The sequence below is a fragment of the Marmota marmota genome, unplaced genomic scaffold, assembly GCF_001458135.2.
Source record: "Marmota marmota marmota unplaced genomic scaffold, marMar, whole genome shotgun sequence".
In the NCBI taxonomy this organism is placed as follows: Eukaryota; Metazoa; Chordata; class Mammalia; order Rodentia; family Sciuridae; genus Marmota; species Marmota marmota.
In genome coordinates, this window is record NW_025999999.1 from 17,409,135 (window position 1) to 17,422,036 (window position 12,902).

At 38.1% G+C, this 12,902-nt stretch overlaps 1 protein-coding gene across 1 annotated transcript in view; it reads left to right on the forward strand.

Moving 5' to 3' along the window:
* The window catches only part of Nhlrc2 (NHL repeat containing 2), a 57,902-nt gene that overhangs the window by 904 nt on the left and 44,096 nt on the right, over nt 1-12,902 (forward strand). Inside the window, exon 2 of the mRNA XM_015494870.2 lies at nt 4,326-4,478. Coding sequence (XP_015350356.1) covers nt 4,326-4,478 — 153 coding nt within the window. The remainder of the gene's footprint in view (nt 1-4,325; nt 4,479-12,902) is intronic.

Consider the following 12,902-nt stretch of genomic DNA (forward strand, 5'->3'; position numbering starts at 1 on the left):
CCCGAGTCCGGCCGCGGCTCAGGAAACTCGGTGGTTGCACTGTGCTCGCCGCCCGGTGCTTCCCGCCCGTCGCCCCAGCCTGGTGGCCCTCGGCTCTGCATCCTGCTGGCTGCCGTTTACTGACCGCGGCTTGCCACCACCACTGCTGAACTCTTAAGGGGACGTTATCTGAGCCCAGTAAAGTGCTCTTACAAGTCCTGTTTCACAGTGGAGGAAACTGAGGCGCAAAAAGGCCGAGTAACTTGCGCAGCTAATGACCGCCGGAGTTGAGTTACGGTCTGCAGACCCCGTGTTTGCTGGTTTCCTCGGCCCAAAGTCGGGAAACTTCTAATTTTTAAAATCTGAATCATTTATAGCCTGTCTCCAAGGGTTTGCATCCTGGCTGGGTGCTCGTTTGGAACCTAAGGGGAATAGATACTCCCAGCAGTGCAGTTTGAAATGAAACCGTTCCTTACCTTCTTTGGGAGTGGCATTGTTTTGTCTGGTGGTGTTGGCATGTGTCCGGGCATGACACTGAAACCACATGTACAGTTAATTGGTTAGCTGTGGCAGGGTTCGGTTATCTCCTGGGAGGTATAGCTAACCTCTTCTGACGACAGTCTTGGGTGTCTTTGCACACCTTTTGCACTCACCTTCAAAAGTGCTTCCCCCCCCCCCCCCCCCCCCCCCCCCCCCCCCCCCNCACTCAACCTCAAAGCTGGCCTTAACCCCCCCCCCCCCCCCGCTGTAGATTGAGCCCAGGGGTGCTTTACCCCTGAGTTACATCTCAAGCCCTTTTTATTTTTTGAGACAGGGTCTTGCTATCTTCCTGAAGTTGGCTTTGAACTTGGGATTCTCTTGCATCAGGCTCCCAAGCTGCTGAGACTATAGGCGTGAGCCATGGCCACCACCGGCTTCCTTTATTAATCTTACATTGGATTTGAAATGTTGGAGAATACCTCCAAAAGAATTGGGTGCATGAGCTGAGTGCATGTGGTGCAAGATTGTAATGCCAGGGACACTGCAGGCTGAGGCAGGAGGATTACAAGTTCAAATCCAGTATTGGCAATTTAGAAAGATCCTGTCTCAAAATTAAAAAATAAAAATAAAAAGGGCTGGAGGTGGAGCTCAGTGGTGAAGTGTGCCTGGATTCAGTTCCCAAAAATGCAAAAAATTTAAGCACTAGAGTTTTTTTTTTTTTTAAATTAATAAATTCTAAAAAGGGCTAGAGATGTAGAGACAGACTGCTCCTGGTTTGAATATCCAGGAAACCTCCCCCCACCCCACACACACACATAGAACTGGGTACATGAATGCTTGAGTGCTTATCCCATCAGAAACTTCAAAAATATTGTATGTATATATGTGCAAATGTATGCATATTTTGTAAAAACCCTGTAAAAAGGCAGCTATTAGTTATAATATAACTAGTTAACTATAGTTATAGCTATATAGTTATAACTAGGAAGCCACCAGCTAGGGTTTTGGAGTGTTTTTGTTTTCTAATCTTGTTTATATTTATAGTAATGTGTGTGTATGTATGTGTGTGTGTGTGTGTGTGTGTATATATATATATGTATATATATAATGAAGAGGTTTGGCCTCTGTGACCCATAAGGAATACACATAATAAAGTAATCAGACTTTGTCAAATACAAAGTCTAATTTTTCTACTCAACCTCATTATTGAGAACAGAATGCTAGAAATGAATATTTTCTTGGCTTATTAGTATACTGTAATCAAGTCGTAAACATAACTTTATCTCAAAAACTGAGTTCTTGGTCCATTTTTTAGAAGAAACAATGTTTATGGGAGGCCTTGCAGTGTAATGGATGGATTCAGGCAGGTCTGGGACTAAATTCCTATTACTCTGTTAGCTGTGCGATTTTTGAGCAAGTTACTAAACTTCTCCAAGCCTTTTCTCATTTGTGAAGTGGAACTAGTACTTTCAGGATATTATATGGAGGGCATATATGTAAAGTTCTTAATTAACAGGAGAGCTTACTAAATGTTAGCAGCTTATTGCATTCATTTTTTATGATAAAATGCATTTAATATCAAATACGTTACACCATTATTATTAAGGATCTAGCACAACAACTAAAATATAATTTCTTCCCTAAGCTCTCAACTTAAGTACTCTGGACAATATATAGAAAAGTCATTGAAGCAGATTTATAAATAAATATCTTGCAAGTAGAATATGAAATTTTCATTAATTGTTAGGTATAAACTAGGCATGGTGGTGCACACCTATAATTTCAGTGACTTGGGAGTCTGAGGCAGGAGAATCACAAGTTTAAAGACAGCCTCAGCAACTTAGTGAGGCCCTATGCAACTCAATGAGACCCTGTCTCAAAATAAAAAATAATAATAAAAAAAGAAGGGGTAGGGATATCTCAGTGATTAAGTGCCCTTGGGTTCAACTCCTGGTACTACCCAAAACAAAAGCATCTCTGTGTTCAATTGCTGCCTTAAAAAAAAAAAAAAAGAAAAAAAGAAAAAAATATATATATGATTAGTAGGTATCTAATAGTTCTGTATAATTGCTTGATCTGGCACATAATTAACACTTTTATCAAAATGGATAATAGAACTACCCTGAAACCTCACTAGTTAAGCCTATTGGTAGAAATATTGGTTTGATTTGGAAATTTTCTTCTAGAATTTTATTTTAATTAAGTAATTCCTGTTACTATTAGTAGTAATTTGTTTTTACTATATTAGGCCCCCTTGTATGAGGTTTCGGTTACCTGTGGTCAACTGCAGTCCAAAAATATTAAATGGAAAATTCCAAATTAAATAATTCATAAGTTCTAAGTTGTGTTCTGTTCTGAGTAGCTGGATGAAATCTCATGCCTTCCTGCTGTGTCCTGCCCAGGATGTGAATCATCCCTTTGTCCTTTGATGTGAAACATCCCCTTGTCTGTATCCCTGCTCTGTATTCTGCCCACTCTCTGACACTTAGTAGTTGTCCTGGTTATCAGATTGAATGTAGCAGTACCGCAGTGCTATGCTCAAGTAACCCCTATTTTAATGAAAAATGGTCCCCGAGTGCAAGAGTAGTGATTCTGGCGATTCAGATATGCCACAGAGAAGCTATAAAGGACTTTCTTTAAGTGAAAGGGTGAAAGTTCTCAATAAGAAAAAAATCCCATGCTGAGGTTGCTAAGACCTATGGTAAGAAGTAATCTCTTATCTGTCAAATTGTGAGGAAGGAAAAAGTGATTGGTGCTTGTTATGCTGTCACACCTCAAACTGCAGAAGTCACTGGGGCCTGGAACATGATGTGTTCAGTTGCAATGGAAAAGGCTTGAGATGTTAAGGTTTAATGCTGTTGGTATTTTCAGGTGTCCACTGGGGGTTTGGCCCACAGCTTCTGTGGATAAGTACTATATGTATTTATACCACCTAGTTTTGGTTTTAAGTTGCTATCGAATATTTTCCAACTCAATATGCAATAAATGTTTTTAATAGCTACTTTTACTTATATGCAATGAATTTATCTTTATTTTCTTAAATTGGTTAAATGGGGATGCTGTACTTTTAGTATTAGTTTAACAAAATCATCATAGTAGAGAGTTAAAATTTGAATCATAGTCAGTTATAAATTCTGTTTTACAAAAGTACAGATCAGTAAGATCCTATTTTTCTTTGAAGGGAAGGGAACTCATTCTTCATCAATATTAATGTTACTTCCAACTTTGTATTTAAAATATTTTATTTTGTATTTACTTATGGTCTCATCTGACTAAAACATTTCAGCTTCTCTTATGAGATTGGCTTAGGCATTTTGTATGTTATTTTTTATGTCAAACATTTTCCTCCTTTTTTTGGTTAGTCCTGTCTTACTGTTTTTAAGCTTGAGCTGCATTCTCAATATCTCATTTATACCTAATTGTGTATGCAATTAGATCTTCTTAATATTTGATATTTCCTCATTTCTGCCTAAACATATTTTTGCCCCTTTCACAGACTGTTACACTACTTCTGAAATAATGTAGTAGCTGCTACTTACTATATTTGCATACTTCCCCATAAAAGCAGCTTTCCCATCCTCTGTGCCTCCTATTCCCCTACCTGGTCCTCATTCCCTCCTTTCCTTCTATCTTTTCTCTTTGGACTTTAACCTCTATAGACTTGCCTTTTTGATTGGTAGAAAAAAGTGGTTTTTATAAACAAAATAATGTTTATTTCAACTGCCACAGACTTTGAATATCTCCTAAGGTGTTTGACTATTTACACTAGTCTTAGAAAAAAACAAAGATTCACATTTGAATGGAAAGTTTCAGATAAATTATCTGACTTTTCCTTTAACTATTGTAATTTTTTGTGTAAATTTCAGGGTTAGAATGGCTGAACACAGAGGAACCTATTTCTGTCTACAAGGATCTCTGTGGGAAAGTGGTCATCCTTGATTTCTTCACCTACTGCTGTATAAACTGTATTCACCTGTTGCCTGATCTCCATGCTCTGGAACACATGCACTCCGATAAAGGTATCTGCTCTTTGATGAGTTTCTAACAGATAGCCCTGGCATAGGCGAGTTGCTGACTCATTTGCTCATGGGAGAAAGCATTTGAAAGACTTCAGTGATTCTAAATGCAGTCTCTAATCTATGGATTAAGAACTCCCTGTGCCTTTTCATGAAGGGTTAACTTAGTGATGATGGTTTGCCTAACTCAAAAACAGAATTTAGATAAGGCTTATCTCCAAGGATAAGGGCACAACTTTCTTTTTTCATGATCAGATGTCTGAAAAGATCTTTTCGTATGTCTAAAAGAGTTACCTAAATTTGTTCTTTGAAAAAAATGAAACATCTGGCCCTGATTTTATACTATTCTCATTGTGATATAAGGTTTAAATTTTTTATTAAGAAGTGCAGGTTCTAGCTCAATTCTCTAGAAATATCTGTTAATATCAAATGACAAGAACTACAGTGGAATGCAAAATAACATACTTTTTCTTTCATTCTGCTTCATTAAAAAGCCATTTATTACAGTTAATGTTTTTCAGAGCACATTAGAAATCCTCCTTTATGGTATTATAGATTCCAAAAGTGAATGAGATTATATTTAGTATTTGCTGTAGAAGTTTGAAAAATTATCAGATTTTTTTTACTTTAAAAAAATAGTATGAGGGCTGGGGATGTGGCTCAAGCGGTAGCGCGCTCGCCTGGCATGCCTGCGGCCCGGGTTCGATCCTCAGCACCACATACAAAGATGTTGTGTCCGCCGATAACTAAAAAAATAAAAAAAATAAAAAATAAAAATATTAAAATTCTTTCTCTCTCTCTCTCTCCCTCTCTCACTCTCTCTTAAAAAAAAAAAAAAAAAGATTTATCAAGAACTTAAATATTCCCAGTGGCTAAATCCTATTTTCAAAAATTCATCTCTATGAAGAAATATATCATTATTCCCTGGACTTTAGATGTTTGTGTCTCTTATTCAAACTGGCACACTTATAAAGCGTGAATTATGTGCACTGTACTCTGCTAACTGATGAGTAAATGTGTAACAAAGTTGAATAAAAAGCATTACTGAACTCCTGAGGAAAGGGATATCTGGCTTTGCTTATAGACATTAAAAAGTCTTCTCAGAGAAACAGGATTGAGCTAGAACTTGAGAAGTGAGCAGGGGTGCACCTGCGAATGAAAATAGGCAGAGGGCTACGCTGGCCCAGGGAGTGCTAGGCCAGACAGGCAGGGGAGCCCAGAAGAGTCAGATTCTTGCTCCAGGAACAGGCGAATCATTTAATATGGCAGGATCATAAGGGCTTGTCATAAAAATAAAAGGAGACAGAAGCAGTTTAGGACCACATTGTGAAGTCCTTGTGTAGCATTCTTAACTGTTTAGACTTTTGCTTCCTTTGAGAATCTGGAGATGTAAAAGCTTGTTTTTGAATTCTTTGGTTTTTTAATGGGAGGGTGAGATGATGAGTTTGCATTTTAGAAGGGTACCGCATACTGGGTTAAGAATCCCAGGGTTAACCATTTCCTACCTAAGATGTTCTCCTGAATTGCATTTGGTAAACTTAATTGGTGAACCCCCCATACTTACAGCAAGTTCATTGATTTCCTCAAATGGAAACCCCTTAATTGCCTACCACTTTATTGGAAACATTATTTTTATGAAGGCGTGTTGTGGGAAATTAGATTTTTATGTGCAAATACACTTCTGAAAAGTAAAATACATTTTAAGTAGAAAAAGAACTCATGGGAGATGGTGGAGTAAAAAGTAACAAATTTATGTCCACCTAGACAACATTTGCACTGGCAGAATCTGTCTGATTTGGAATTCTGGAATCTGTTAAAGGCTTCCAGCTTCCACGGAGGCCTTGGACTGCAAGGTGCTTTCATTTTGATCACTTTCAGCTCTGAGCACAGTAGCAGCTACCCAGCCCTTAGCTCCAGCACCATGACAGATATCTGATCTGTGCTCTGCTTGCTGATGCCCCATCTGGTCACAGAGGTGCAGACAAGTGGTAGTGCCTACTGTTGTTGACCTTTCCACTTTGTGGCAAGCTCCTCCCCATATGACTGAGGTGACTTCTGGTGGATCTTAGGGGCTGGTGCCTATTTTCCCCCTTTATTTCTTGTTGTGGGAGGCTGACATCGAAGACTAAGATATTCAGTTCCATCTGTATCATGAAGAAACTTAGAAAGTCATTGTTCTTGCCCAAGGGAAGATGCAGACTCAGAAGGGATCCAGAAGCCCTTAAGTTTACAGTCAGGATGATCTTCGACAGAGACACCCTAAACAATCAAAATAACAACAGACCACGAATCTTGGGGAAGGGAGAATTACCATATTATTTGATGCAACTATTCGGTTTCCAACCAAAAAATTACAAGGCATGCAGAGAAACAGGGAAATGTGAAAACTGGGGGAAGTGTTGTACACCTGTAATCCTAGCAACTCAGGGGGCTTAGGCAGGAGAATCAAAGTTCAAAGCCAGCCTCAGCAATTTGGTGAGGCCCTAAGCAACTTAGCAAGACCCTGTCTCAAAAAATAAAAAGGATTGGGGATGTGTCTCAGTGGTTCAGTGCCCCTGGATTCAATCCCCAGTGCCAAAAACTTAATCAATCAATTAATTNTACCCCAGTGCACCCCATCCCCCCCCCCCAGCCAAAAAAAAAAAAAAACACAAAGCCCCCCAAATTTACCACTTCATGATTTTAGATACATAGTGTTTAAATATGTTATTGTGTGATCTCAAGAATTGAAAGGGATGGGCATGGAATTGTTAATGTTAAATGATACTTTTTTTGTTATTGATGTTACCCTGGTACAAATTCAGATTGGAGTAGGATAACTTTCGTATGTTAAATATAATTTCCATGGTAAGTGCGCACGCGCACACATATACACACACACACACACACTCACACAGCTAAAGAATATGCACAAAAGGAAATAAGGGAATTTAAACATTTACTTAAAAAAAAATCAATGTTGAACACTAGAAAAGTCACTGGGTACAGTGACTCATGCCTGTAATCCCAGTGGTTTGGGAGGCTGAGGCAGGAGGATCACAAATTCAAAGCCAGTCTTGCAAAAGCAAGGCTCTAAGCAACTAACTCAGTGAGACCCTGTCTCTAAATAAAATACAAAATAGGTCTGGGTATCCCCAGATATGGCTCAGTGGTCTAGTGCCCCTAAGTTCAATCCCCGGTACCCACTCCCCAAAAAAGGGAATATGTGAAATGAGGGACAAAAAAGCTCTGAGGTTGTGTAGGAAACAAATAGCAGCATGACAAAAGTCATTGTTCCCTTATCAGTAATTACTTTAAGTGTAAATGGTTTAAGCTCTCTAATCAAAAGGCAGAGGCTGGCAAAGTGTATAAAAACATAATCCACCCATATGTGGTCTACAGGAGGCTCACTTTAGATCCCCAGATACAAACAGGTTGAAAGTAAAATGATGGACTGGGCAATTCTTGCAAATAATCTCTCAAAGAGCACAGAGGAGACTGTGTTAATATTGGACAAAAAGGACCAGAGGTCATTATGTGTTGATAAAAGATCAATAGAACTAGATAAAAACTTATGCACTTATTAACAAACTATCAAAATACATGAGACAAAGATTGAGGGGAGAAACACATGTTCTCCAGTGGTAGTTGGAGGAATCAGTACACCATTCTCAGTAGAGCAACCAGATGGAAGATGAGGAAATAAAAGACTCCAACAGCACAATAAACCAACCAGATCTGACAAGATAAAACAATTCTTTTCAAGTGTATGTGGGACATTTTATCGAAAGGTGGCCAGCACTTCACTAAGGTAATTTTTCCTGTTCAGGAGGAGATAAGCCCCCTGAGAAAATAAAGTCTGAAATAATTAGTGAAGAAATAAAAAACAAAGTCAGAAAAATAGTTTTAAAAGCACCTGATAGGTCCAGCCCACATAGGAGCTGGAGCTGAACAATTTGAAAATGGCTCCGGTGGTTTTATTTAAGAGGGTGCATCAAAGGGAGGGATAAGGTTTCAGGGGTGGAGTCTTGCTTCATGATGTCTTGCAGTCTAGCAGTTTGATTGGCATCTTGACAGGCTGCACTCATCTCAGAGAGGCTGTGTGGCCACAGCAGGTCACCCCATCTCTGGTGCTGTGTGGGACCTGGTAGAGTCAGGTTCACATGTATCTGGGTGATCTTACTAGCGGGATTGACACTGGAAGTTCCCAAATACCACATTTTCCTATTCAGTGGGTTTCCATGCCGATTTGGACCACATATAGTCCACGGATGGCTCTCCACAGACATTTTCCAGGATGAATCATATATTAGACCACAAAGTAAGTTTCAGAAGATTTAAAAAGATACTTTACAAAGTATGTTCTCTGATCATGATAGAATGCAGTTGGAAATCAATAACAGAAGTAAAATTACAAAGTTAAAAGATTTATGGAAACTTTTTTTTTTTTTTTTAGTTTTAGATTTCTAAGAGGGGAGTTTGTAGTCACAAATGCTTACATTAGGAAACAAGAAATACTTTAAATAAGTAACTGACTTTCAGGCTTAAGGAATTAGAAGAACTAGCTAAACTGTAAGCTAGCAGAAGGAAACAATAAAGGTTTGGGAAGAGAGAGACAAAATAGATAGTAAGTAGAAAAATAATAAAGGTCAAAAATTGGTTCTTTGAAAATATCAACACATTTAACAAACTTAACTAGATGAACTAAAATTAAAAAAAAAAAGAGGAGGCTCAAATTGCTAAAATCAAAAATAAAATTAGGGACATTTTTATTTTTTTATAGAAGTAAAACAGATTATAAGAAAATGCCAGACAAATTGGGTAACCCAGATGAAAAGACTAAACTGAAGAAAAGAAGATCTGAATAGACTTCTCAAGTAGCATTATTCATAACAGCTAAGATATGGAATGTGAGCTATGCATGCATTGAAATATCATTCAGCCTTAGTTGAGTGTGGTGACACATGCCTGAAATCCCAGCTACCAGGGAGGCTGAGGCAGGAGGTTGGCAAGTCGAGGCCAGCCTCAGCAACTCAGCAAAACCCTATCTCAGTGTAAAAATTAAAAAGGGATGGGTGGAGATGGAGCTCAGTGGCAAAGTTCTCCTGTGTTCAGTCACCAGTACCAGAGTAAACAAAGCTTACACACTTGTGCACACTTACATAGAATTCAGTCTTAAATAGTAAACAAACAGATGATACTTGAAGGCTTTATGCAAAAAAACAAATTCCACATGATTCTACTTACATGAGGTACTAATAACTGTCAGAATCATAGAGACAGAAAGTGGGGTGCTGTTATTGGGGGAGGGAGAATGGGAATTCTGTTTAATGGGCACAGCTTCTGTTTTGCGAGATGAAAAGTGTTCAGGAGATGTATGTAATGGCTGCACACAACAGTGCTCTGAATTGAATACTTTAAAATAGTTAATATAGTAAATTTTAATGGAAAAAAACATAATAACATAAATATGGCGTTTTAACCCCTATTTTAAAAATGATTATTTTAAGGATGCGTTTGTGCCCTCTGCGGGGGTGGGGGCGGGTCTGTGCAAGCAGTGCATCAGCACTGATTGCTACAGGCTCGTAAAGGCCATTTGTTGAATATGTAAGTCTGATGAGCCAGTGTGAGCTTGAAATCTTCCATACTGGATATATTTACCTCACAGGATCAACAAATGCTTCAAATCAGGGTTTTGGTTTTTCTGAACTGTTTTTTTTTTTTTTTTTGCTTTCATTCCTCTCCCCCTACCTTCAATGAGCTAGTTACTAGCATACCATTGAGTAGGATTTGTTACCCAGATAGCTCATTTGATAGAGTGGGACAGTAGACTGACTGACTAATTTGTTTTTCTGCATTTGGCTGTTAGAATATTGTTTGTGAAATAAATTTTTAAGCATTTAAAAAAATGCTTTGAAAGTGGTCTCAACTTTGTAATTTCAAAGTAACATACTTCAACAATATGCTACTATATGGAAATCCTGGGTAACTTAAAAGATTTTTATATTGTCAAAAGATAAGTTAATTCATATTCACAAAAGAAGGTATACACAGAGATTACCACATGAAAGTTCAGTAAGCTGTCACTTAATTAGCTGTGCTTTCTTGTAGCTAAATGTCTTCTTCTATTACTACCTGATATGTTTCTGAACATATCTGGTGCAGTGCTATTTATGTTCTTGAAGTGTCATTCTGTAGTGTATTTTAAATTCTGTGGAATGTTCTGTTCATCTTCTGAGTAAGCCAGAATTTCTCTTCCTAATGAGGAAGTGCTTATTAATTCAAAACACCTTAAAAGAGACCCAGTTTAAAACCCAGTCTCTTTCCTCTGTAAAATAGCTTTTAAACTCAGATTTACCTGGACATGGTAGAACATGCCTCTAATCTCAATGTTGGCCAGACATTGTGGTACACGCCTGTAATGCAACTCCAGAGGCTGAGGCAGGAGGATCACAAGTTTGAAGCTAGGTTGATCAGTTTAGTGATACCTTGCCTCAAAATAAAAAGGCCAGAGAATATAGATCAATACTTGTCTAGCATATGGGGGGCTCTGAGTTTAATCCCCAGTACTGCAAAATAAACAAACTCAGGTTTGCAGTTTCTCATAGTCTATGAGAAATGACAGATGCAAAGAGACTTAAAGAAAAAGGTAAATGATGCTTAATAGTGATGAGTCATTCTGATACTTAAACATTTTTTAAGAATGTAACTGTCCTAAAGTCACTAATTCATAATACTTTAGCACATTATATATTAAACTTCAGCAGTTTCTTTTACTACTAGAGAGTTTCTAAGTTTTTTTAACTTTATGCTTTATATATTGGTATGTTATTCTATAGCACCCAGATTTAGCACAGTGCCTTTTGTTTTATAAGAAAACATTTATCAGGAAGATTTTGCATATTTTAACATGTGATTGCCTGGCGTATGTTAGTGTATAACTAAATCAGACTGTTAAAAACCTGAACGTCAGGTTACTATTAAGTAAATATTAGCATTCTATCATATAGTATATGCTTTTTTGTGTGTAATATTTTACTAAATATTAAAGTACTTTAATGTACAGAATAAAGTACTTCTAATGTTATAGTAAAACTAAGCCTTTAAATGAATTAATAAATAGTTTCATTTTTATCAGGGTTCCCCAAATCACCATTGTTTAATTTAGTCGTAGGACTCAACAAGATTCCTTGTAGAGGGGTGCCCTTGCCTGTGGTTTATTACAGTGAAAGAATGCAAAGCAAAATCAGGGAAGGGAAAGATGCATGGGGCTGAGTCCAGTGGAGACCAGGCACAAGACTCCCAAGTCCTCATACAGCGTACCCTTAATTCCCTCAGCAAAGAAAATTGAGAGACACATTGGAGTTGCTGCCAACCAGGGACACTTATTAACAGCTTAACACCTAAGGTTTTCGTTGGGGGCTGATCATGTGGGCATCTCTTGCCTGCTGGCATGTTCCAAAATTCCAGACTCCCAGAAGGACAGCAGGTGTTCAGCTTAAACTGTATTGTTTGTGCAAACAGTGTGGGCAGAGGGAGCCACTCTTGCCAGTTCTGAGAACCGTCCCACAGTTTACCCTCCTGGAGCCAGGATGGAGCCCTCTTAGAAAGAGGCCCTTCAGGCCGCCAGGCCTGCTCTGTTAACTCTTTTATGCACATACTTTATATTTGCTTCTTCAGCTATTATTTTGTGTCCTTGTACAGTTAAGGTACCCTAAAAATATTGGTCAATTTGTGACAAATTTTCAGGGTTTTTAGCGTGAACAGTGGCCTCATGTCAGCTTTTTGTTGTCTTTCAAATTTGCTTCTGTTCTCTGCTTCAGTCTACATTGAAGTGATTTTGATCCTTTTATTTCCTGTTTTCCACAGCTCTTCTACCTCCTCTCCACATCTTCTCCACACCTTCTTCTCTTCCCTCAAGCTGTTCTAGCCTCCTGGCTTTCCTTTAGTTCCTTCCATGTCCTGTTACTTCAGTTCCATGACCCACAGTGTTCCCTGTGCCTGGAATGATCTCCAAGCCTGTTGTCTAGTGAAGTCTTGCTTCTCTTTTAGATATCAGAATGTCTCCTTCTACCGCCTTCAAAAATGCCCTCATATTCTCAGGACTTTTATTTACCCAGATTGTTACACTATCTACTAAAATGGCATATGCAGTTGTGATAGATTTGTATTCAATATATGTGTATAAATGTGAAAAATAAGACCTTTGAAGCTTTTAAAATGATTTATCTTAAAAAGTTATTGTATTACTAATATTTTAGAAGCAATTATAAGTTTTGATATTTCTTCTTGCCTCCTTCCCCTCCTACCTCCTTATTCTCTCTCCTTTCCTCCTTCCTTCTCTTTGTTTTTCTTTTCTTCTATACTTAATGGAGTAGTTTTGATCTTTGTGTGGGCAAAAGATTCCCAAAGGGAAGAAACTTTTCCAACCTAACTTTCATATATAAA